The sequence below is a fragment of the Phyllobates terribilis genome, unplaced genomic scaffold, assembly GCF_046119375.1.
Source record: "Phyllobates terribilis strain yellow unplaced genomic scaffold, ASM4611937v1 Scaffold_7__3_contigs__length_470593459, whole genome shotgun sequence".
NCBI classification, from domain to species: domain Eukaryota; kingdom Metazoa; phylum Chordata; class Amphibia; order Anura; family Dendrobatidae; genus Phyllobates; species Phyllobates terribilis.
Genome location: NW_027362767.1, coordinates 275,233,924 through 275,261,279, shown reverse-complemented (window position 1 = coordinate 275,261,279; position 27,356 = coordinate 275,233,924). Strand labels below are relative to the sequence as shown.

The 27,356-nt window shown below is 48.8% G+C and overlaps 2 protein-coding genes across 10 annotated transcripts in view; one reads left to right on the top strand and one right to left on the bottom strand.

Annotated features, from left to right (window-relative positions):
• TTLL11 (tubulin tyrosine ligase like 11) overlaps nucleotides 1-9,405 on the top strand; it is a 121,004-nt gene extending 111,599 nt beyond the window's left edge. The window contains exon 8 of the mRNA XM_073640839.1: nucleotides 9,051-9,405. Within this exon, the coding sequence (XP_073496940.1) occupies nucleotides 9,051-9,057 (7 nt within the window). The 3' untranslated portion in view covers nucleotides 9,058-9,405. The remainder of the gene's footprint in view (nucleotides 1-9,050) is intronic.
• Nucleotides 1-27,356, bottom strand: part of DAB2IP (DAB2 interacting protein) — a 221,494-nt gene that overhangs the window by 15,840 nt on the left and 178,298 nt on the right. For 8 of the 9 annotated variants that reach the window (XR_012247454.1, XR_012247453.1, XM_073640836.1 and 5 more), the window contains 6 exons: nucleotides 13,414-13,558; nucleotides 12,210-12,354; nucleotides 10,132-10,368; nucleotides 6,654-6,852; nucleotides 6,337-6,515; nucleotides 4,092-4,965 (listed from right to left, as the gene is read on the bottom strand). Coding sequence is in view for 7 of the 9 variants with exons in the window: in XM_073640836.1 (XP_073496937.1) it covers nucleotides 4,092-4,965; nucleotides 6,337-6,515; nucleotides 6,654-6,852; nucleotides 10,132-10,368; nucleotides 12,210-12,354; nucleotides 13,414-13,558 (1,779 nt within the window). In the remaining 2 variants the exon portion in view is untranslated. The remainder of the gene's footprint in view (nucleotides 1-4,091; nucleotides 4,966-6,336; nucleotides 6,516-6,653; nucleotides 6,853-10,131; nucleotides 10,369-12,209; nucleotides 12,355-13,413; nucleotides 13,559-27,356) is intronic. The other variant, XM_073640832.1, reaches the window with a different exon arrangement.

Sequence of the window (27,356 nt, the reverse complement as noted above, 5' to 3'; positions counted from 1 at the left end):
GCCACATGACTTAGGATAAAAGCCAAACTCTTCCTCTCTGAAGAGGCAATTTGCATATTTCCTTTCCCAAAGGAGCATGCAAGGCATACAAGTCTCCTCACTCTGAGATGCCAGGCATGGCTTGTCACTCTCCACAAGGAGAAACATTACCCCTTAGATCCTTTATCTGCTCAATAACACTCTCCACTGCCAACCATCGGTTCAGGACAGGCAGTGACAGCGTAGGCACCACAGCTCACTCCACCTGCAGGAGCAGCACTTGCTCTCACAAATGGTTGGGAGGGATCCATCCAACATCCTACAACTATACCTGATTGTAAAAAAAGACCAGTTTCTATCTACTGTTCACAGCTCATCTGCTGCAGTGTAAAGAAAGGGGGTTACTGAGAGCAGACAGGAGACAAAAGCGTCCCAAAAACCTCTATTAGGCTATGTGCCCACGCTGCGGAAATGAAGCAGAAAATTTCTGCTTCATTTCTGCATGTCCTCTCCTGGATAAACGCATGCGGAATTCTACATGCGTTTATCGCGCGATTTCCACATGCGGAATTGCCTTGCGTTTTTTCTTGCATTGCAAAGGCAATTCCGCTTGCGGAAATGCAAAATTAATGGACATGCTGCGGATTTTTCCCCACATCATAAACACTGCGGAAAAATCCGCATCATGGGCATTAAACTTGCAGAATCCCCTTGGGGACCATGGGGGGCGGATTACATAGCGTTTCACAAGCGTTTACGCTGCGGAAATTCCACAGCATATACGCTTGAAATACGCTACGTGGGCACATACCCTTACAGATCACATAACCCCTTCATTAGTACTGGTCCCTTGACTACCCCTACCCACCATCGCGTTAGTGCAGGTCACATAATTAGAGCCCTGCCTGTCAGCACAGGTCATATGACCAGACCTCCTCCCAGCACAGGTAATGTGTGTCCCTTCCCCTTAATACAGGTCACATGACACACTCACTCATTAGCACAGGCCATGTGAACAGACCTCCCCCTCGTTAGCACAGGTCACGTGACCTCTAGAACTCTTTGCAGCATTTGACACTGCGGATTACTAGCTCCTCCTCCACTCCATCAGCCTTGGGGACACTGCTCTCCTGGTTCTCCTCCTGCCTCTCTGACATCTCCTTCACTGTACCATCTGCCGGCTCTTCTGCCCCTCGGCCCTTACTGTTGGTCATCCTCAGGGTTCAGTCCTAGGTCTCCTCCTCTTCGCCTGTATACTGCCCCTATTGTTACCATCTCTATGCTGAAGACACCCAAATATACACATCTTCTCCTGACATCATCTCTGCATTACTACAGATACCAGATACAGTCTGTCTGCTGTCTTAACGTCATGTCCTCCCTCTATCTAACACAGAATCTCTCCAAAACTGAACTCCCTGTGTTTCCTCCCTTTACTAACCTTCCTAAATCCAATATTGCCATCTCCATGTGTGGTTCCACCATAACTCCCCAGCAGACTGCTCGCTGTCTTCAGGTTATATTTGACCTTTTGATCTTTCCTTCACTCCCCACAACCAATCACTCGCTTGCTCAGGTCATCTGCACTTCAAAAACATCTCCAGAATCTGACCTTTTCTTACCTTTGACTCTGTAAAAACTCTTAGGCCACATTCACATGTTTAGTTTTTGGTCAGTATAAGTAAGTAAAAACCAGGTGAGGAACAATCAGAGGAAAAGTATAATAGAAACAAGTCACCAATTATGCATTTTCCACCCACGCCTGGTTTTGGCTTACAAATACTGAGGTAAAATACTGATGAAATACTGAACATGTGAACGCGGCTTTACTATCGCACATTCCCATCTGGACTAAACTCTCTACTATTAGGTCTCCCTCTTACTAAACTCTCCATCCTGAATGCAGCAGCAAGGACCATATTTCTGTCCAACGCTACACTGATGTCTCCACCCTGTGCCAGTCATTGCTTTGGTTGCCCATCCATTACAGAATACAATACAAACTTATCACTCTCACCCACGAAGCACACCACAGTGCTGCACCTCCCTTCATCTCTTCCTCAGCCCTACCTACCTCCCTATTTTCCTCTCCACAGTTCTGGAGTACCCTACATCTCATCTCTACCACTCTACTGTCCTCTCCACAGTGCTGCACAGCACTTCATCTCTGCCTATCACCCTACTGTCCTCTCCAGTGCTGCACCGCTCTACATCTCATTTCTACCACTCTACTGTCCTCTCCACAGTGCTGCACAGCACTTCATCTCTGCCTATCACCCTACTGTCCTCTCCAGTGCTGCACCGCTCTACATCTCATTTCTACCACTCTACTGTCCTCTCCACAGTGCTGCACAGCACTTCATCTCTGCCTATCACCCTACTGTCCTCTCCAGTGCTGCACCGCTCTACATCTCATTTCTACCACCCTACTGTCCTCTCCACAGTGCTGCACAGCACTTCATCTCTGCCTATCACCCTACTGTCCTCTCCAGTGCTGCACCGCTCTACATCTCATTTCTACCACCCTACTGTCCTCTCCAGTGCTGCACCGCTCTACATCTCATTTCTACCACCCTACTGTCTTCTCCACAGTGCCGCACCACCCTACATCTCATCTCTACCACCCTACTATCCTCTCCACATTGCTGCACCACTTTTCATCTCCACCTATCACTCTACTGTTCTCTCCACAGTGCTGCACAGCCCTACATCTCCCGTCTCCTCCTCATCTCTACCTATCACCCTATTTTCCTCTCCAGTGTTGCAGCACTCTACATCTCACCTCTACCACTCTACTGTCCTCTCCAGTGCTGAACCACCCTACATCTCCTCTTCATCTCAATCTACCGCCCTACTGTCCTCTTCACAGTGCCGCACCACCCTACATCTCATCTCTACCACCCTACTTGTCCTGTCCACTGTGCTGCACCAGTGTACATCTCATCTCTACCACCCTACTGTCCTCTCCACAATGCTGCACCACCCTACATCTCATCTCTACCACCCTACTTGTCCTGTCCACTGTGCTGCACCACCCTACTGTCCTCTTCACAGTGCTGCACCACTGTACATCTCATCTTTACCACCCTACTGTCCTCTCCACAGTGCTGCACTGCCCCACATCTCCTTATCTCAGTCTACCACCCTACTGTCCTCTCCACAGTGCTGCAGCACCCTACATCTCCTTATCTCAGTCTACCACCCTACTGTCCCCTCCACAGTGCTGCACCGTCCTACATCTCTTCATCTCAATCTACTACCCTACATGACCTCTCTGTTCCACTATAGACTGACATCCTCTATATTCCGCCCCCCCCCCATTCTCATCTTCAGGAGTGCTCTTGTGCTGCACCAGTTCTCTGGAATGTACTAAGCTAGACAATCCGGATAATTCCCAGCATTCAGCTTCAAGCATACTCTAAAACCACATTTTTTCAGACCGGCCTATCATCTCGCTAATCTAACTCCTTCTTGTTCTCTTCTCCTAAATGTTCCTCAGAATCTGTCCCTGCTATCATCCGTTTCCTCACCCTCCATGCGCTCAGTAGCACTCTATACCTGTAAAGATTCTGGCTGGTGATGGCTCATGCAGCGTCCATATGACTCTCCCTACTTATAATCATGGCTGGACAGTACACGCCGATCACTTTGTTATCTTTTGTGTCTCCCACTATTACAGTACCTCATAGATTGTAGCTTGTGAGCAGAGCCCACCCCTCTCGATATATGGTTAATTGTTACTCTGTAATTTCTGACGTGTCCCCTCTGATTTGTTAAGTGCTGCAGAATATGTTGGCGTTATAGATATAAAATGATCATCATTACCTGAACCCTCACGTTGCCTAGTTAGCACAACTCACGTGACCCATCCAGAATCCCTGCCCCCTCATTTGGACAGCTCACGTGACTCAAACACACTCATTGCCCCCCTCATCCGCCCAGCACATCTCACATGACTCGACCAGACTCTCCGACCCCCTGATGTTCACAGGTCACGTGACCAGGCTACCTACCCTCCCATTCTCATTAGCACAGGTCATATGACCAGACTCCCTGCCCCCCCTCATTAGCACAGGTCACATGTTCCTCAGGTAATAACATAGACCACCCACCTGTTTGTGCACCGTGCGCTTCATCTCGGGGCTGTCTCCCTTGGAGGATGACGATTGTTGCCTCATGCGGGCTCCGCTACCAGGCCAGTCTGGGGAGGAGGACATCATGCTGCCGCTCGATGGTCTAGGGTAGGGGGCAGTGTTGAGCAGCGTTGGGGGCGTCCTGCCCCTGGTCATTGGCGGTGGAGGAGGAGGCGGCGGTTGATCTATTCTCCTTTGGGGACCAGAGCTGTTCTGTCGGGGCATGGTGGGCTGACCAGTTTTTTCGGTCAGGGAGAGCTGCCTCCTGGACATGTCCCCAGCGCGCCTGCTGAATTCCTCGCTGTTGGCCATGGTAATGAATCCATGTTTAGTGGCGGCCATTTCCTCACTGTTACTGTGAGAGCTCAGTGAGCTGTGACATTCGGAGCCTGAGTCTCCCAACCCCCGCGGTGACACCGGCAAACCTGCTGCCATCTGGTACACGGGGTTCTGGAATGAAAGAGGAGCAAGGAGTTGGGGTCGCCCCAGCGTGGCATCTGCATTGGGGGTGGTCGGCGTCTGCCCCGTCCTCCTGGCGGTGGTCATAGTCATTATATTACCCTGCGGTGTTCGCGCCGTCCATATTGCTTGTAACTGACTGAAGGGTGTCTGGGTTTCATTTAATGAGTCCTGGATGATTGGGGTAGTGGTGCCAATGTCCAAAACCCGATTGTCCTGTAGATCAACCATGGACAAGCTCTTGCTGCCATTAGTTATCTGCACGTCTGGCTCGTTGGCCTCCGAGTAACTGGAGCTTCGTGCCGGCGAAGGCTGAACCCCGGCAGACCTTGTGACAAAAAATAAGTCCTTGTTTTCAGGAGTTGGAGATGGCAACCTGGTGAAATCTATCAGACTAGGGGGAGATAATAAAAGAGGGAGACGAGGTGTCAGTGGGGCCGCGCGCCAATCCTCACCCCTCCCCAGTACCGTAATACCTCGGTGACATCATCAGGCTAGGGGGAGACGAGGTGTCAGTGGGGACGAGCTCCAGTCCTCACCCCTCCCCAGTACTGTAATACCTCGATGACATCATCAGGCTAGGGGGAGACGAGGTGTCAGTGTGGCCACGCTCCAGTCCTCACCCCTCCCCCGTACCGTAATACCTCGGTGACATCATCAGGCTAGGGGGAGATGAGGTGTCAGTGTGGCCACGCTCCAGTCCTCACCCCTCCCCCGTACCGTAATACCTCGGTGACATCATCAGGCTAGGGGGAGACGAAGTGTCAGTGGGGCCACGCTCCAGTCCTCACCCCTCCCCTGTACCGTAATACCTCGGTGACATCATCAGGCTAGGGGGAGACAAAGTGTAAGTGGGGCCGAGCTCCAGTCCTCACCCCTCCCCAGTACCGTAATACCTCGGAGACATCATCAGGCTAGGGGGAGACAAGGTATCAGTGGGGCCGAGCTTCAGTCCTCACCCCTCCCCAGTACCGTAATACCTCGTAGACATCATCAGGCTAGGGGGAGACAAGGTATCAGTGGGGCCGCGCTCCAGTTCTCACCTCTCCCTTGTACCGTAATAACCCGGTGACACCAGATTAGGTTCACGCTCAAGTTCTCACCTTCCTACAGAGAATCTCTACACCTATCATGTGTACTACTACCACCATCGGCTCTGATGATCTGCTCCAGTACTATTGATGAGCCCAGTGACTGGGCTACTCATGGCTCTGCATCACCGGGCAGCTGTTGCCGCACTATGGGGTGGTTTCTGAAGTTGTGCAGTGATGTCACTGCCAATGAGATCACATCCCCTCTGATGTCACTGGGACACCATCTTTACACATCACTATCACTGCGCCAGCTGTGAAGGATGTAGTCATGCAGATGGTGATTGGAAAGAGGGTGGCTGTCAGACGTTGGGGACGTGATGTCATCAGAAACTTGCAGACTCAGGTTTTCTCCTCTCCCTCCAGCTAATTGGAGCTGCGATAACCTCTCCACATTTGTGGGGAGGCAGGCGGCCTCCAGCAGATCGTACCACGTGCTGAGCAGAATAAAGCCAAACGTGGTAATTAGAGACCCCCACCGCCTGCTTCTTTGTGTCTCCTAATTATCTTGTTAAGAGCGATGCAGCCTGCATTTACCTTCGCCGCCCCCCCAACCACTATAATTACATCTGATCAGCAGTGGGAGACGCTCTCTGCCTCATGTATAGGCTTGCAGCAGCTGATTACTGGGGGGTGCACTCTGGGGTCTGCACAGGGGGCTCTGCAGCTCTTACCCAGATAAGTCGTTCTCGATTACCATCTTCTGGAGGCCGGTGGAGATGTTGTTGCTAGTGTTCGGCGTGGTGGCTGAGTGATCACTTGTGACGGATCCCTGCACACTGGAAGGATTGCTGAGCGCAGTGTTCACATCCCGCAGGATACGAGGCAGGGGGCCCAGCTTAGCTACAGTGGCCTAAGGAGAAAGACAGACACGATGGATTCAATCACTGTGTGTACACATGCAAGTGTGTAACGTCCTCTTCCCCAATCACCAGGACTCTGTGGGAGCAGATGGGTGTGGGGGGGTGAGACCCAGTGTTATAGCATCTACCTGATCCATGGAGACCACCTCCCACAGCAGGGAGTGCAGCATGGACAGCTCCCGGCCCAGGTCGATGTAGCCCTCGAATCCAGACGTGTTGGAGATGGTTTCTGGGTTAGAGATTTCCAGGAGGAACCGCTGCATGTTGGTCCATTCGTGCTCCAGGAACTGGTTCATGAAGGACATGTACTCCTCCTTACTGCCGAACCTGCAGGACACAGGACCCTCATGTCATGTGTGTATATACATATATACATTTGCAGCGGGTGAAATAACTATTGAACACATTACTAATTTTTAAGTAAGTATATTTCTAAAGGTGCTGTCATAGAGAAAAATTAAAATCCATAAGACATATCCAGAGAGGGGACATATCACCCTCACATTGAACATATGGGATTAATTATAGCTGGGGAAGAAAAAAAGACTAATTATAACTGGGAAAGTGGGAGGGAGCTGACACTTCAAACTCCATTGAAGTAGGGTAATCCTGCACTGACCAGGTAATTACAGAAGGATCTGATCTGAGAGACCGACACCAGGGATAGAGCTTCCTCTGATCAAAGCACAGTTCTGAAATGTTTTGGAGCCAGTGATGAATATTGGGGTTTGCATTGATATTTATGGGAGATACATTTTCAGCTTTGTAGTGAAGGGATGAACAGAATGCATCCACTCACATCACTGTGAGGCCGGCGGAACCCCTCCGACTTAATATTGGTCCGATGGATGGTGCCATCTATGCCATGTTTCATCTCTATCAACAGGCCAAATTGCGATTATAAACATGACGACAATATCTACAGCCTGGGACCTGAAGGGGCGAAGATATCCTGTAAGTTGGGGATCTCAAAATTCTAACAGACCCAGCACATCCCACAACCAGCCCCCACATGAGCTCACCAAGGGGAGGTATGGGGGCGTAACCTTGATCTAATAAAAAGCAACATTTGGGTTTTGTCATTTGTAAGTCCTGGAAGTTACAGCTTGCTGTAGGTTCTGTCCGGTTTCCTAAGGAGTACCTCCCTCCTCTAAGCTCTGAGCCATTTCCGTGACATCAGGTTTAGTCATTTTCTTTTGTTATCCTTTTTATCACATGTACAGTGGAGAAAATAAGTATTTGATACACTGCCGATTTTGCAAGTTTTCCTACCTACAAAGAATGGGGAGGTCTGTAATTTTTATTATAGGTGCACTTCAACTGTGTGAGACAGAATCTAAAAAAAAAATCCTGAAAATCACATTGTATGATTTTTGCATATTTAATTTGCATTTTATTGCATGAAATAAGTATTTGATACAATAGAAAAACAGAACTTAATATTTGGTACAGAAACCTTTGTTTGCAAATACAGAGGTCAGACGTTTCCTGTGGTTCTTGACCAAGTTTGCACACACTGTAGCAGGGATTTTGGACCACTCCTCCATACAGATCTTCTCCAGATCTTTCAGGTTTAGGGGCTGTCACTGGTCAACATTGAGTTTCAGCTCCCTCCAAAGATTTTCTATTGGGTTCAGGTCTGGAGACGGGCTAGGCCACTACAGGACCTGGAGATGCTTCTTGTGGAGCCACTCCTTATTTGCTCTCGCTGTGTGTTTCGGGTCATTATCAAGCTGGAAGATCCAGCCACGACCCATCTTCAATGCTTTTACTGAGGGAAGGAGGTTGTTGGCCAAAATCTCCCGATACATGACCCCATCCATCCTCCCTTCAATAAGGTGCAGTCGTCCTGTCCCCTTTGCAGACAAGCACCCCCAAAGTATGATGTTTCCCCCACCATGCTTTATGGTTGGGATGGTGTTCGTACTCCTCCTTCTTTCTCCAAACACGGCGAGTGGAGTTCATACCAAAAAGTTCTATTGCCTCCTCTGGATCATCCAGATGGTCAATGGCGAACTTCATACAGGCCTGGACATGTGCTGGAGTGAGCAGGGGGGCCAGCGTGTCCTGCAGGATTTTAATCCATGATGGCGTAGTATGTTACTAACAGTAATGTTTGAGACTGTGGTGCCAGCGCATTAACTATTTGCATTAACTATTTATACACTTCTCCCTTATTCCCCAGCATACAGTAGTGCATTATGATGCACATGTATTCCACTGTAGAGCGCATATGGGGATAGTTATATAGGTGTACACATGTCTGTGCCATTTGTGGATCAGGATGACCAAAGGTTTATTAGGATTTTGTGTGGTAAGTTCTTTCAGGCCATTAGGCTTTTTAAATGTTCTTATTCTGTTTTCTTGCTTGTATTTTTTGTATCAATAAAATTAGTTATTTCTTTAGAGGTCCCTGTATATTGCATATTCTTTTCTTCACTGATACTTTCAATATATGCATTGGGTTGATCTTGATGTTACTTTGTGGAGACCACCTCTTTGTTTCTAATTTCCTGTTTTTTCAGCATATAACACAGACAAACTTCATGTAATTGAAGGAAGGATGAATGGACAAATGTACTAAGACATTCTTGATAAAAATCTGCTGCCATCTACCAGGATGATGAAGATGAAATGAAGGTGGACATATCAGCAAGACAATGATCCCAAACACACAGCCAAGCAAACTCTCAATTGGTTTCAGAGAAAGAATATAAAGCTGCTAGAATGGCCGAGCCAATCACCAGACCTGAATCCAATAGAAAATCTATGGAAGGAACAAAAGCTCAAAGTTCATAGAAGAAGCCACGGAACAGTCAGGATTTGATGAATGTGAGGACGAATGGGCCAAAATCACACCTGAGCAATGCATGCGACTAGTTTCTCTATACAGGAGGCGTCTTGAAGCTGTTATAACCAACAAAGGCTTTTGTACAAAGTATAAAATAAGTTTCAGTTAGGGTGTTCAATACTTTTTTTCCCTGTGTTTTTTCTCATTATTACACATAACCTAATTTATGGACATCTATGGTTTGTTTGAATCTTTTGCCTGTGTGGATTGGATGGGTTGTTACCGACATCTGGTGAGAATTTCATGTCAATAGCACCTTTAGAAATATGTTTACTTAGAAAACTGGTGACGTGTTCAATACTTATTTCACCCCATTGTGTATATATGTATATGTGTGTGTATATTGTATGTGTATATATGTATATCCACCTCCTCCCAATAATGTATATATATATATATATATATCTCCACCTCCTCCCCATGTTACAGGGCTGGTGGGCACTATTGTCAGTACCTCACATTCTGAGACCTGCTGTGGACCCCACATGGGAGGACCAGTGAGAATGGCAGCCTTCCGCTCTTCCCAAGTGGTCTTGGCTCCTCACATTTATCTCTGGCCTCTGCAGTGGTCTGTCTTCCACTATATCAGTGTGCCCCTAGTGGCCACATTCAGTGTAACGCTGGTACCTGTCCACTGTGCCTACTATGTTATCTTCCCCTTGGTGGAGTGCTGCTTTACACTGATATGCAGACATGTAATACACAGTGAAGAGCACAAATTTCCCCGCTGGTTGTCAGCCTCCCCTTCCCCTTACTTTGCGAAGTTGGCGAGGTTCTGTGTGACTTTGGCAATCAAGGTTAAAGTGCGAGCGGTGCGGTCGTCCGGATATTCCTGAAGAAGGTTAAATAATGATGGAGACATGATGGCCGGACAGAGGAAGCGCAGGAACAGAGACGCGCTGATCAGTCTCTCGCTGATGTCTGGACGCCCCCGACTGTTACACTCCTGTCTCCAAGATGCAAACACTTCCTTCAGCTCCCGGGGAAAAACACTGAAAGCAAAAAGAGTCACCGCCATTGTCAGACTCTTGCAACTGCGCAATAAACCCACTCATATCCTCAAGTCACATCCAGAGCTCCAGGCACCATGGCATCAATCCTGTGATGTAACAGCTCGTGTAAGACGCTACTGTCTTACATGGAACTTACCCCAGTCCATGCACTGGTTCCCCGCACACATACGGAAGGCACCCGACCAACGAGTACGTGCACACACCCACAGCAGATACCCCTGACCACACACGCGTATGGAAGAACACCCGACCCATGAGTGCGTGCACACACACACAGCAGATACCCCTGACCACACACACGTATGGAAGAACACCCGACCCATGAGTGCGTGCACACACCCCCAGCAGATACCCCTGACCACACACACGTATGGAAGACACCCGACCCACGAGTGCGTACACACACCCACAGCAGATACCCCTGACCACACACACGTATGGAAGACACCTGACTCACGAGTGCGTGCACACACCCACAGCAGATACCCCTGACCACACACACGTATGGAAGACACCCGACCCACAAGTGCGTGCACACATCCACAGCAGATAGCCCTGACCCACACATGTATGGAAGACACCCGACCCACGAGTGCGTACATAGATCCACAGCAGATACCCCTGACCACACACACGTATGGAAGACACCCGACCCACAAGTGCGTGCACACACCCACAGCAGATAGCCCTGACCCACACATGTATGGAAGACACCCGACCCACGAGTGCGTACACAGATCCACAGCAGATACCCCTGACCACACACACGTATGGAAGACACCCGACCCACAAGTGCGTGCACACACCCACAGCAGATAGCCCTGACCCACACATGTATGGAAGACACCCGACCCACGAGTGCGTACACAGATCCACAGCAGATAGCCCTGACCACACACAAGTATGGAAGACACCCGACCCACGAGTTCGTACACAGATCCACAGCAGATAGCCCTGACCACACACATGTATGGAAGACACCCGACCCACGAGTGCGTGCACACACCCACAGCAGATAGCCCTGACCACACACGTATGGAAGACACCCGACCCACGAGTGCGTGCACACACCCACAGCAGATAGTCCTGACCACACACACGTATGGAAGACACCCGACCCACGAGTGCGTACACAGATCCACAGCAGATAGCCCTGACCACACACACGTATGGAAGACACCTGACTCACGAGTGCGTGCACACACCCCCAGCAGATACCCCTGACCACACACACGTATGGAAGACACCTGACTCACGAGTGCGTGCACACACCCCCAGCAGATACCCCTGACCACACACACGTATGGAAGAACACCCGACCCACAAGTGCGTGCACACACCCACAGCAGATAGCCCTGACCCACACATGTATGGAAGACACCCGACCCACGAGTGCGTACACAGATCCACAGCAGATAGCCCTGACCACACACAAGTATGGAAGACACCCGACCCACGAGTTCGTACACAGATCCACAGCAGATAGCCCTGACCACATACACGTATGGAAGACACCCGACCCACGAGTGCGTGCACACACCCACAGCAGATACCCCTGACCACACACGTATGGAAGACACCCGACCCACGAGTGCGTGCACACACCCACAGCAGATACCCCTGACCACACACACGTATGGAAGACACCCGACCCACAAGTGCGTGCACACATCCACAGCAGTTAGCCCTGACCCCACATGCACACGGCAGATCCCCTGACCACTATGTGTACATGACAGCGCTGAAACAAGGCAGACAACCCCAACCTCTGCACACAAGGTAATGTCCCCCACTCCGAACACATGGCAGACCTCACACACCAGTAGGAGTTGATGATCTTGCAGAACGCCAGCTCACAGCACATCTTCAGGTTCCCTTGGTGCTCCGGGAGGTCGGACGCTGAACACTTGTTGGGGTCCACCTCGCAGTTCTCGTCAGATTCATACAGAGCCTTGATGAACTCTCCTGTGGAGAAACATAACAGTCATGAGGTAGAGAACAATCCCCGATCTCTCTACAGCAAAAGCGGAAAGCAGCAGCCACCGGGCACCGAGTGATATCACAGCAGCCGCCGGGCAAAGAGTGATGTCACAGCAGCCGCCGGGCACAGAGTGATGATGCCACAGCAGCAGCCACCTGCCACCGAGTGATATCACAGCAGCCGCCGGGCAAAGAGTGATGTCACAGCAGCCGCCGGGCACAGAGTGATGATGCCACAGCAGCAGCCACCTGCCACCGAGTGATATCACAGCAGCCGCCGGGCAAAGAGTGATTATGCCACAGCAGCAGCCAGGCACAGAGTGAGGATATTACAGCAGCCGCTGGGCACAGAGTGATGATGTCACGTGACCTGTGACATGACTAAATGACGTCATAGAAAGTCCTTTTACACCACCGCGAGCAGCCAAAGAGCCAGCAGCGCCGCCGGGAGCAGACAGGGGGCCATCAGAAGGTAAGTATATGTTTTTTTTTACTTTTCAACATTTTTATTCTTTTTTTTACTATTGATGCTGCATTTGCAGCATCGTAACTTGGTCACACAACATAAATTCATGCCGGTTGCATGGATTTATATAGTGTCACCAAGTTGTCAAGCACTTTCCAAGTGATGCTAAAATCGCTTGGAAAAGCGCTTGACAACCCGCATGCAGAAATGCAAGTGAAGAATGCTTCACAAACGCTTCTACCTGGCGGGAAAAATGCATGTAAAATCCGCATGCGTATTGTCTGCCAGAGAGATGCAGAAACGCTCCGCAGCATTTCTGCATCATGGACACTTAGCCTAAGAGTTACATAGCCAAATGTACGACCAAGATTCAACAAGTAATGAAAAGTAAAAGGTGAGTGCAGCGCCCCCTGTGGTGGACTCCTTATGAAATGTACAGATGGATGACAGGTTTAGAGCCAGTGATCATCATGGCCTCAGCATGGACTGATCAGCCGTGGGGGAATATAAATCTTAGTATGTGAAACCCCCCCCAGGAGCAGCGAGAATCACATCCAGCTCCTCCACCATGAAATTACCCAGAGCGTCCTGCAGATACTTCTGTCCCACCAGCTTCAGGTACTCCTCAATAGCCTTTGTGGCCAGCGTGTTCTCTCGAAAGATGAGGTGTTCATTATCTCCACATCTGTCCACCTCTGACATCATCAGATCTGTGAGGAAATCCTGGAGAGGAGAGACGGGAATCAATGAGAAGAAATGGTCAGAAACAGGAATCCCGGTCACTATTGAAATTCCTGCCTCCATATACACAGATCCCCATCACTACAGAGATCCCTGCCACCATATACACAGATCCCCATCACTACAGAGATCCCTGCCACCATACACAGACCCCCGTCACTAGAGATCCCTGCCACCATATACACAGATCCCCGTCACTAGAGATCCCTGCCACATTATACACAGATCCCCGTCACTACAGAGATTCCTGCCACCATATACACAGACCCCCGTCACTAGAGATCCCTGCCACCATATACACAGATCCCCGTCACTACAGAGATCCCTGCCACCATATACACAGACCCCCGTCACTAGAGATCCCTGCCACCATATACACAGACCCCCGTCACTAGAGATCCCTGCCACCATCTACACAGATCCCCGTCACTAGAGATCCCTGCCACCATATACACAGACCCCCGTCACTAGATATCCCTGCCACCATATACACAGACCCCCGTCACTAGAGATCCCTGCCACCATATACACAGACCCCCGTCACTAGAGATCCCTGCCACCATCTACACAGATCCCCGTCACTAGAGATCCCTGCCACCATATACACAGACCCCCGTCACTAGATATCCCTGCCACCATATACACCGATCCCCGTCACTACAGAGATCCCTGCCACCATATACACAGATTCCCGTCACTACAGAGATCCCTGCCACCATATACACAGATCCCCGTCACTACAGAGATTCCTGCCACCATATACACAGACCCCCGTCACTAGAGATCCCTGCCACCATATACACAGATCCCCGTCACTACAGAGATCCCTGCCACCATATACACAGACCCCCGTCACTAGAGATCCCTGCCACCATATACACAGATCCCCGTCACTACAGAGATCCCTGCCACCATATACACAGACCCCCGTCAATAGAGATGCCTGCCACCATATACACAGACTCCCGTCACTAGAGATCCCTGCCACCATATACACAGATCCCCGTCACTACAGAGATCCCTGCCACCATATACACAGACCCCCATCACTAGAGATCCCTGCCACCATATACACAGACCCCCGTCACTAGAGATCCCTGCCACCATATACACAGATCCCCGTCACTACAGAGAACCCTGCCACCATATACACAGACCCCCGTCACTAGAGATCCCTGCCACCATATACACAGATCCCCGTCACTACAGAGATCCCTGCCACCATATACACAGACCCCCGTCACTAGAGATCCCTGCCACCATCTACACAGACCCCCGTCACTAGAGATCCCTGCCACCATCTACACAGATCCCCGTCACTAGAGATCCCTGCCACCATATACACAGACCCCCGTCACTAGATATCCCTGCCACCATATACACCGATCCCCGTCACTACAGAGATCCCTGCCACCATATACACAGATTCCCGTCACTACAGAGATCCCTGCCACCATATACACAGATCCCCGTCACTACAGAGATCCCTGCCACCATATACACAGACCCCCGTCAATAGAGATGCCTGCCACCATATACACAGACTCCCATCACTAGAGATCCCTGCCACCATATACACAGATCCCCGTCACTACAGAGATCCCTGCCACCATATACACAGACCCCCATCACTAGAGATCCCTGCCACCATATACACAGACCCCCGTCACTAGAGATCCCTGCCACCATATACACAGATCCCCGTCACTACAGAGAACCCTGCCACCATATACACAGACCCCCGTCACTAGAGATCCCTGCCACCATATACACAGATCCCCGTCACTACAGAGATCCCTGCCACCATATACACAGACCCCCATCACTAGAGAGATCCCTGCCACCATATACACAGATCCCCGTCACTACAGAGATCCCTGCCACCATATACACAGACCCCCGTCACTAGAGATCCCTGCCACCATATACACAGACCCCCGTCACTAGAGATCCCTGCCACCATATACACAGATCCCCGTCACTACAGAGAACCCTGCCACCATATACACAGATCCCCGTCACTAGAGATCCCTGCCACCATATACACAGACCCCCGTCACTAGAGATCCCTGCCACCATATACACAGATCCCCGTCACTACAGAGATCCCTGCCACCATCTACACAGATCCCCGTCACTAGAGATCCCTGCCACCATATACACAGACCCCCGTCACTAGATATCCCTGCCACCATATACACAGACCCCCGTCACTAGAGATCCCTGCCACCATATACACAGATCCCCGTCACTACAGAGATCCCTGCCACCATATACACAGACCCCCATCACTAGAGATCCCTGCCACCATATACACAGATCCCCGTCACTACAGAGATCCCTGCCGCCATATTCACAGATCCCCATCACTAGAGATCCCTGCCACCATATACACAGACCCCCGTCACTAGAGATCCCTGCCACCATATACACAGATCCCCGTCACTACAGAGAACCCTGCCACCATATACACAGATCCCCGTCACTACAGAGAACCCTGCCACCATATACACAGACCCCCGTCACTAGAGATCCCTGCCACCATATACACAGATCCCCGTCACTACAGAGATCCCTGCCACCATATACACAGACCCCCATCACTAGAGATCCCTGCCACCATATACACAGATCCCCGTCACTACAGAGATCCCTGCCACCATATACACAGACCCCCGTCACTAGAGATCCCTGCCACCATATACACAGACCCCCGTCACTAGAGATCCCTGCCACCATATACACAGATCCCCGTCACTACAGAGAACCCTGCCACCATATACACAGACCCCCGTCACTAGAGATCCCTGCCACCATATACACAGATCCCCGTCACTACAGAGATCCCTGCCACCATATACACAGACCCCCATCACTAGAGATCCCTGCCACCATATACACAAATCCCCGTCACTACAGAGATCCCTGCCACCATATACACAGACCCCCGTCACTAGAGATCCCTGCCACCATATACACAGATCCCCGTCACTACAGAGATCCCTGCCACCATATACACAGACCCCCGTCACTAGAGATCCCTGTCACCACATACACAGACCCCCGTCGCTAGAGATCCCTGCCACCATATACAAAGATCCCCGTCACTACAGAGATCCCTGCCACCATACACAGATTCTTGTCACTAGAGTTCCCTGCAACCATACACACATATCCCTGTCACTACAGAGATCCCTGCCGCCATATTCACAGATCCCTGTCATTTTTAAGATCCCTACCGCCAGATACCAGGTTCCCTGTCACTGTCACATAGATGTGCTGCCTCCTTTTCTACAATATAACAAAGTAGATGAATGATTAAAGGACAGTTCATACTGTGCTTTGGACACTATCAGGTGTTCTGTCTGAATTCCTATTTCCAGGGCCATAGAGGACAATGATGACATATACAAACCATGGAGACTGCTCTATCCATCACTAGAGATCAGCGGTGACATCACTGAGAATGCCGCCTATCCATCACTAGAGATCAGCGGTGACATCACTGAGAATGCCGCCTATCCATCATTATAGATCAGCGGTGACATCACTGAGAATGCCGCCTATCCATCACTAGAGATCAGCAGTGACATCACTGAGAATGCCACCTATCCATCACTAGAGATCAGCAGTGACATCACTGAGAATGCCTCCTATCCATCACTAGAGATCAGCGGTGACATCACTGAGAATGCCGCCTATCCATCACTAGAGATCAGCAGTGACATCACTGAGAATGCCGCCTATCCATCACTAGAGATCAGCGGTGACATCACTGAGAATGCCGCCTATCCATCACTAGAGATCAGCGGTGACATCACTGAGAATGCCGCCTATCCATCACTAGAGATCAGCGGTGACATCAGAGATTACCGCCTATCCATCACTAGAGATCAGCGGTGACATCACTAAGAATGCCGCCTATCCATCACTAGAGATCAGCAGTGACATCACTGAGAATGGCGCCTATCCATCACTAGAGATCAGCAGTGACATCACTGAGAATGCCGCCTATCCATCACTAGAGATCAGCGGTGACATCACTGAGAATGCCTCCTATCCATCACTAGAGATCAGCGGTGACATCACTGAGAATGCCGCCTATCCATCACTAGAGATCAGCAGTGACATCACTGAGAATGCCGCCTATCCATCACTAGAGATCAGCGGTGACATCACTGAGCATGCCGCCTATCCATCACTAGAGATCAACGGTGACATCACTGAGAATGCCTCCTATCCATCACTAGAGATCAGCGGTGACATCACTGAGAATGCCGCCTATCCATCACTAGAGATCAGCAGTGACATCACTGAGAATGCCGCCTATCCATCACTAGAGATCAGCAGTGACATCACTGAGAATGCCACCTATCCATCACTAGAGAACAGCAGTGACATCACTAAGAATGCCGCCTATCCATCACTAGAGATCAGCGGTGACATCATTGAGAATGCCGCCTATCCATCACTAGAGATCAGCGGTGACATCACTGAGAATGTCGCCTATCCATCACTAGAGATCAGCGGTGACATCACTGAGAATGCCGCCTATCCATCACTAGAGATCGGCGGTGACATCACTGAGAATGCCGCCTATCCATCACTAGAGATCAGAGGTGACATCACTGAGAATGCCGCCTATCCATCACTAGAGATCAGCGGTGACATCACTGAGAATGCCGCCTATCCATCACTAGAGAACAGCAGTGACATCACTAAGAATGCCGCCTATCCATCACTAGAGATCAGCGGTGACATCATTGAGAATGCCGCCTATCCATCACTAGAGATCAGCGGTGACATCACTGAGAATGCCGCCTATCCATCATTATAGATCAGCGGTGACATCACTGAGAATGCCGCCTATCCATCACTAGAGATCAGCAGTGACATCACTGAGAATGCCACCTATCCATCACTAGAGATCAGCAGTGACATCACTGAGAATGCCCCCTATCCATCACTAGAGATCAGCGGTGACATCACTGAGAATGCCGCCTATCCATCACTAGAGATCAGCAGTGACATCACTGAGAATGCCGCCTATCCATCACTAGAGATCAGCGGTGACATCACTGAGAATGCCGCCTATCCATCACTAGAGATCAGCGGTGACATCACTGAGAATGCCGCCTATCCATCACTAGAGATCAGCGGTGACATCACTGAGATTGCCGCCTATCCATCACTAGAGATCAGCGGTGACATCACTAAGAATGCCGCCTATCCATCACTAGAGATCAGCAGTGACATCACTGAGAATGGCGCCTATCCATCACTAGAGATCAGCAGTGACATCACTGAGAATGCCGCCTATCCATCACTAGAGATCAGCAGTGACATCACTGAGAATGCCGCCTATCCATCACTAGAGATCAGCGGTGACATCACTGAGAATGCCGCCTATCCATCACTAGAGATCAGCGGTGACATCACTGAGAATGCCGCCTATCCATCACTAGAGATCAGCGGTGACATCACTGAGATTGCCGCCTATCCATCACTAGAGATCAGCGGTGACATCACTAAGAATGCCGCCTATCCATCACTAGAGATCAGCAGTGACATCACTGAGAATGGCGCCTATCCATCACTAGAGATCAGCAGTGACATCACTGAGAATGCCGCCTATCCATCACTAGAGATCAGCAGTGACATCACTGAGAATGCCGCCTATCCATCACTAGAGATCAGCCGTGACATCACTGAGCATGCCGCCTATCCATCACTAGAGATCAACGGTGACATCACTGAGAATGCCGCCTATCCATCACTAGAGATCAGTAGTGACATCACTGAGAATGCCGCCTATCCATCACTAGAGATCAGCGGTGACATCACTGAGAATGCCGCCTATCCATCACTAGAGATCAGCGGTGACATCACTGAGATTGCCGCCTATCCATCACTAGAGATCAGCGGTGACATCACTAAGAATGCCGCCTATCCATCACTAGAGATCAGCAGTGACATCACTGAGAATGGCGCCTATCCATCACTAGAGATCAGCAGTGACATCACTGAGAATGCCGCCTATCCATCACTAGAGATCAGCAGTGACATCACTGAGAATGCCTCCTATCCATCACTAGAGATCAGCGGTGACATCACTGAGCATGCCGCCTATCCATCACTAGAGATCAGTGGTGACATCACTGAGCATGCCGCCTATCCATCACTAGAGATCAGCGGTGACATCACTGAGAATGCCTCCTATCCATCACTAGAGATCAGCGGTGACATCACTGAGAATGTCGCCTATCCATCACTAGAGATCAGCGGTGACATCACTGAGAATGCCGCCTATCCATCACTAGAGATCGGCGGTGACATCACTGAGAATGCCGCCTATCCATCACTAGAGATCAGAGGTGACATCACTGAGAATGCCGCCTATCCATCACTAGAGATCAGCAGTGACATCACTGAGAATGCCACCTATCCATCACTAGAGATCAGCGGTGACGTTACTAGTCCTGGGTTATGGGTTGCCAGGCTGTTACCTATTGTTTTGTCTTTGCCTCTTTATGTCTGGATTGTGTAGAATGACTGGGGTTTTTCTGCTGGGATTTTGCCTCTGCTTTGGCGCAGACATCAGATAAGCTCCCGGCTTTCTGATGAATGGCTCCTGTACTCGTTATCGTGCTGGACATCTTGTAGATCTCCGGGCCGCTCGTCATCTCCTCTGGGGTAGTCAGCCTTACACATCAGATGACAGCTTTAATTCCGCTGTTCCTGACCTCGTGTTCACCAACTTCTTGCTCCTGTCATTTTCTAAATAAACCAAATCACTACAAATAAGAGGCTGCCTATCTATGGCAGAATATTCTAGTCTGAGGAACAAAATCTGACAATGTAAATTTCTTCAATAGTAAAATTTTGTAATATCTAGACTACAGGTAATGAGGGGGTACACAAGAGACCCACTATCGTTCTCACTGAGGTCAAAACATTCCCTCTGCCTGATGCGCCATTACTGGGGTCTGCACAAAAACAGATCAAAACTCAAAGTGTGTGACATCACAGATCAACTGCAGAGGAGGCTCTCGGTATATGACATCAGTGTGTGACATCACAGATCACCCTGCACTGCGGAGGAGGAGATTCCCGGGATTAGGACATCAGTGTGTGACATCACAGATCACCCTGCACTGCGGAGGAGGAGATTCCTGGGATTAGGACATCAGTGTGTGACATCACAGATCACCCTGCACTGCGGAGGAGGAGATTCCTGGGATTAGGACATCAGTGTGTGACATCACAGAGCACCCTGCACTGCGGAGGAGGAGATTCCTGGGATTAGGACATCAGTGTGTGACATCACAGATCACCCTGCACTGCGGAGGAGGAGATTCCTGGGATTAGGACATCAGTGTGTGACATCACAGATCACCCTGCACTGCGGAGGAGGAGATTCCTGGGATTAGGACATCAGTGTGTGACATCACAGAGCACCCTGCACTGCGGAGGAGGAGATTCCCGGGATTATGACATCAGTGTGTGACATCACAAATCACCCTGCACTGCGGAGGAGGAGATTCCCGGGACTATGACATCAGTGTATGACATCACAGATCACCCTGCACTGCGGAGGAGGAGATTCCCGGGACTATGACATCAGTGTGTGACATCACAGATCACCCTGCACTGCGGAGGAGGAGATTCCCGGGACTATGACATCAGTGTGTGACATCACAGATCACCCTGCACTGCGGAGGAGGAGATTCCCGGGACTATGACATCAGTGTGTGACATCACAGATCACCCTGCACTGCGGAGGAGGAGATTCCCAGGACTATGACATCAGTGTGTGACATCACAGATCACCCTGCACTGCGGAGGAGGAGATTCCCGGGACTATGACATCAGTGTGTGACATCACAGATCACCCTGCACTGCGGAGGAGGAGATTCCCGGGACTATGACATCAGTGTGTGACATCACAGATCACCCTGCACTGCGGAGGAGGAGATTCCCAGGACTATGACATCAGTGTGTGACATCACAGATCACCCTGCACTGCGGAGGAGGAGATTCCCGGGACTATGACATCAGTGTGTGACATCACAGATCACCCTGCACTGTGGAGGAGGAGATTCCCGGGACTATGGCATGAAATATATAAGGTACATTGTGATCAGCTCTTTATATCCCGGGGTCCAGAAGAGCAGATTGCTGTGAACAATATCGGGCAACTGCCCATCATCTGCAATGTGAGCAGGAAAATGCCATAAACAGACAGCAAAAATGAAATCCACGTTCACCAAGCCAAGAAACCTCAGAAGAGAGGATCACAAGCCACCAGGCAGTGGTGGAAAATGTATTTTGTATTCTACTCACTTATATAGTGTCATTAATTCCACCGCTTTACAGACATCACCATCACGGATCCCATTGGGACTCACAATCTACATTCCCTATCTACAGTGGTGTGAGAAAGCGTTTGCCCCCTTCCTGATTTCTTATTCTTTTGCATGTTTGTCACACTTAAATGTTTCAGATCACAAAACACATTTAATATTAGACAAAGATAACACAAAATGCAGTTTTTAAATGAAGGTCTTTATTCTTAAGGGAAAAAGAAATCCAAACCTACAGGGCCCTGTGTAAAAAAAGTGATTGCCCCCTAAACCTAATAACTGGTTGGGCCACCCGTAGCAGCAACAACTGCAATCAAGTGTTTGTGATAACTGGCAATGAGTCTTTTGCAACGCTTTGGAGGAATCTTAGCCACTCATCTTTGCAAAATTACTGTAATTCAGCCACATTGAAGGGTTTCCAAGCATGAACCGCCTTTTGAAGCTCATGCCACAACATCTCCATCGGATTAAGGTCAGGACTTAACTTTGTTTTTCTTAAGCCATTCAGAGGTGGAATTGCTGGTGTGTTTTGGATCATTGTCCTGCTGCATGATCCAAGTGCGCTTCAGCTTGAGGTTATGAACAGATGGCCGATCATTCTCCTTCAGGATTTTTTGTTAGACAGCAGAATTCATGGTTCCATTTACCACAGCAAGTCTTCCAGGTCCTGAAGCAGCAAAACAGCCCCAGACAAATACACTACCACCACCACCATATTTTACTTTTGGTATGATGTTCCTGTTCTGAAATCCTGTGTTACTTCTATGCCAGATGTAAATGGGACATGCTAGAAAAACACAATGTTATGATTAAGAACTAGTGTAGCTCGAAATGCGTCGACCGTTGCACTATCATGGTTTTTAAATCTTACTTTTTCATGTTTAATCTGCTAATAAATGTGATGTTTTTAAGATTTTTGCGTTTGCTGGATTTTCCTTTTTTTTTCCCCACGGTAATGGGACATGCACCTTCCAAAAGGTTCAACTTTTGTCTCGTCGGTCCACAGAGTATTCTCCTAAAAGTCTTGGCAATCATCAAGATATTTTCTGGCAAAACTGAGACGTGCCTTTATATTCTTTTGGCTCAGCAGTGGTTTTCGTCTTGGAACTCTGCCATTCACGCCATTTTTGCCCAGTCTCTTTGTTATGGTGGAGTCATGAACACTGACCTTAAGGCTGTGTGCCCACTATGCGTTTTTCAAGCGTTTTTTTGTCGATGAATTTCCACAGCGAAAACGCTTAAAAAACGCTTGGTAATACGTGCCCCATGGTCCCCAATGATAATCCGCATGTGCTGTGCACATGCTGTGGAAATTTCCGCTGCGGATTATCATTACGGAAAAACACGCAGCATATTAATTAATTTTGCGGACACGCAGCGTAATTGCCGCCATTGACTTGCTTAATATCCGATTGACTACATGTGCACATGCAGATATTAAGCGATTCAAAGTGCGGATGGTACCCGCACATTGTACCATGTACCGATGGTACCCACACGGACGTCGGTGGTCGTGTAACCTGTCACATGACTAAATGACGTCATGAAAGGTCCTTTCACACCACTGCGAGCTGTACAAGAGACCGGACGCAGCGGAGAAAAGACCGGGGGCCATCGGAAGTTATGTATAATCTTTATTTTTTTTTACCACTCCTATTCTTTTTTTTTTTTTTAACTATTACTTGGTCACACTATATATGCCGGTTGCATGGATTTATATAGTGTGACCAAGTTGTCAGGCACTTTTCCAAGTGATGCTAAAATCGCTTGAAAAAGCGCTTGATAACCCGCATGCAGAAATGCATGTGAAGAACGCTTCACAAACGCTTCTACCTGGCAGGAAAAACGCATGTAAAATCCGCATGCGTTTTTCCTGCCAGGGAGATGCGTAAAAAATATGCAGCATTTCTGCATCGTGGGCACTTAGTCTAACTGAGGCAAGCAAGGCCTGCAGCTCTTTGGATGTTGTTGTGGGGTCTTTTGTGACCTCTTGGATGAGTCAATACTGAGCTCTTGGGGTAATTTTGGTTGGCCGGCCGCTCCTGGGAAGGTACACCACTGTTCCATGTTTTTGCCATTTATGGATATTGACTCTCACTGTGGTTCGCTGGAGTCCCAAAGCTTTAGAAATGGCTTTATAACCTTTTCCAGACTGATATATCTCGATTACTTTGTTTCTCATTTGTTCCTGAATGTCTTTGGATAGCAGCATGATGTTTAGATTTTGAGGATCCTTTGGTCTACTTCACTTTGTCAGGCAGGTCCTATTACGTTATTTCTTGATTGAGAACAGGTGTGGCAGTAATCCGGCCTGTGTGTGGCTAGGGAAATTGAACTCCGCTTCCCAAAGATGTGATAAACCACAGTTAATTTAGTTTTTAAAGGGGTAAGGGGGGAGGAGGAATCACTTTTTATTACAGGGCCCTGTAAGTTTGGATTTCTTTTTCCCGTAATAATAGAAGACCTCTATTTAAAAACTGCATTTTTTTTGCTTACTTCTGTTATCTTTGTCTAATATTTACATTTGTTTTGTGATCTGAAACATTTAAAGTGCACCTGTCAGCAGCATTGTGCTCAGTAAACTACATACAGGTGTTTCTCACAAAATTAGATCATCAAAAAGTTAATTTATTTCAGTTCTTCAATTCAAAAAGTGAAACTCATATATTATATAGAGTCATTACAGAGTGATCTATTTCAAGAGTTTATTTCTGTTAATGTTGATGATTAAGGCTTACAGCCAATGAAAATACAAAAGCCTTTATCTCAGTAAATTAGAATAATTAACAAAAAACACCAGCAAAGGCTTCCGAAGCGTTTAAAAAGGTCTCTTAGCCTGTTTTAGTAGGCTCCACAATCATGGGGAAGACTGCTGACTTGACAGGTGTCCAGAAGGCAGTCATTAACACACTCCATAAGGAGGGTAAGCCACAAAAGGTCATTGCTAAAGAAGCTGGCTGTTCACAGAGTGCTGTATTCAAGCATATCCATGGTAAGTTGAGTGGAAGGAAAAAGTGTGGTGGGAAAAGGTGCACAAGCAACCGGGATAACCGCAGCCTTGAAAGGATTGTTAAGAAAAGGCCATTCAAACATTTGGGGGAGATTCACAAGGAGTGGACTGCTGCTGGAGTCATTGCTTCAAGAGCCACCACACACAGACGTATCCAGGACATGGGCTACAAGTGTCGCATTCCTTGTGTCAAGCCACTCATGACCAATAGACAACGCCAGAAGCGTCTTACCTGGGCCAAGGAGAAAAAGACCTGGACTGTTGCTCAGTGGTCCAAGGTGTTGTTTTCAGATGAAAAGTAAATTTTGCATTTCATTTGGAAATCAAGGTCCCAGAGTCTGGAGGAAGAGTGGAGAGGCCACAATCCAAGCTGCTTGAGGTCTAGTGTGAAGTTTCCACAATCAGTGATGGTTTGGGGAGCCATGTCATCTGCTGGTGTAGGTCCACTGTGTTTTATCAAGACCAAACTCAGTGCAGGAAGATTTACAGCACTTCATGCTTCCCTCTGCCGACAAGCTTTTTGGAGATGGAAATGTCATTCTCCAGCAGGACTTGGCACCTGTCCACACTGCCAAAAGTACCAATACCTGGTTTAAAAACAACAGTGTCACTGTGCTTGATTGGCAGCAAACTCGCCTGACCTTAACCCCATAGTGAATCTATTATAGAGAATCTATGGGGTATTGTCAAGAGGAAGATGAGAGACCCCAGACCCAACAATGCAGACGAGCTGAAGGCTGCTATCAAAGCAACCTGGGCTTCCATAACACCTCAGCAGTGCCACAGGCTGATCACCTCCATGCCACGCCGCATTGATGCAGTAATTGATGCAAAAGGAGCCCCGACCAAGTACTGAGTGCATTTACTGAACATACATTTCAGTAGGACAACATTTCGGATTTTAAAAACATTTTTCAATCTGTTTTTATAAAGTATTCTAATTTACTGAGATAATGACTTTTGTGCTGTCATTGGCTGTAAGCCATAGTCATCAACATTAACAGAAATAAACACTTGAAATAGATCACTCTGCTTATAATGACTCTATATAATATATGAGTTTCACTTTTTGTATTGAAGAACTAAAATAAATTAAGTTTTTGATGATCTTCTACTTTTGTGAGAAGCACCTGTACATTGTGAGGTGGGCACATTACACTGATTGAAATGATACCTTGGTTGATGAAATCTGTCCTGTGGTTCTTGTGTAATCTTTACTTTCAGTTGGAGATAATGATATGCTCGTGCTTCGGGGCGGCCTGTGTGGGGGCGCTCTATCTGGTGATCTGCTTACATATTCATCTGTATGCTCTTATAACCGCTCACTGTGCCTTCACTGACCTGCCTCTGATTTTACCTAGCCCCGCACTACTAGATGCATTATGTAAAATAGGAAGGAGACAGGTCAAGTAAAGGATCAGTGAGCTTTGATAAGAGCATACAGATGAATATGTAAGCAGAGCACCAGATAGAGCGCCCCCCCACAGGCCGCCCTGAAGCACGAGCATATCATTATCTCCAAACTGAAAGTAAAGATTACACAAGAACCACAGGACGGATTTAATCAACCACGGTATCATTTTAATCAGTGTAATGTCACCCATTTGACAGTGTGTGTAGCTTACTGAGCAAAATCCTGATGTCAGGTGCGCTTTAAGTGTGACAAACATTCAAAAAGATAAGAAATCAGGAAGGGGGCAAACACTTTTTCACACCACTTTATTGTACTGACAAAGATGAAGAGATAATCCCAGCAGAGCGTCCGCATATCGCACCCTTTATGTATGTGATCAACCATCCTGACACATGAAGCCCCTGGCATCAGCCTGGACACAGCGACGTGCGGTAGAGGCCGAACGGCAGAACCTGTGCGGCAGAGAATGTGCGGCTGAACCTGTGCGGCAGAGAATGTGCGGCTGAACCTGTGCGGCAGAGAATGTGCGGCAGAAAATGTGCGGCTGAACCTGTGCAGCAGAACCTGTGCGGCGGAGAATGTGCAGCAGAACCTGTGCGGCGGAGAATGTGCGGCAGAACCTGTGCGGCAGAACCTGTGCGGCAGAGAATGTGCGGCAGAGAATGTGCGGCAGAGAATGTGCGGCAGAACCTGTGCGGCAGAGAATGTGCGGCAGAGAATGTGCGGCAGAGAATGTGCGGCAGAGAATGTGCGGCAGAGAATGTGCAGCAGAACCTGTGCGGCAGAGAATGTGCAGCAGAACCTGTGCGGCAGAGAATGTGCAGCAGAACCTGTGCGGCAGAGAATGTGCAGCAGAACCTGTGCGGCAGAGAATGTGCAGCAGAACCTGTGCGGCAGAGAATGTGCGGCAGAACCTGTGCGGCAGAGAATGTGCGGCAGAACCTGTGCGGCAGAACCTGTGCGGCAGAGAATGTGCGGCAGAGAATGTGCGGC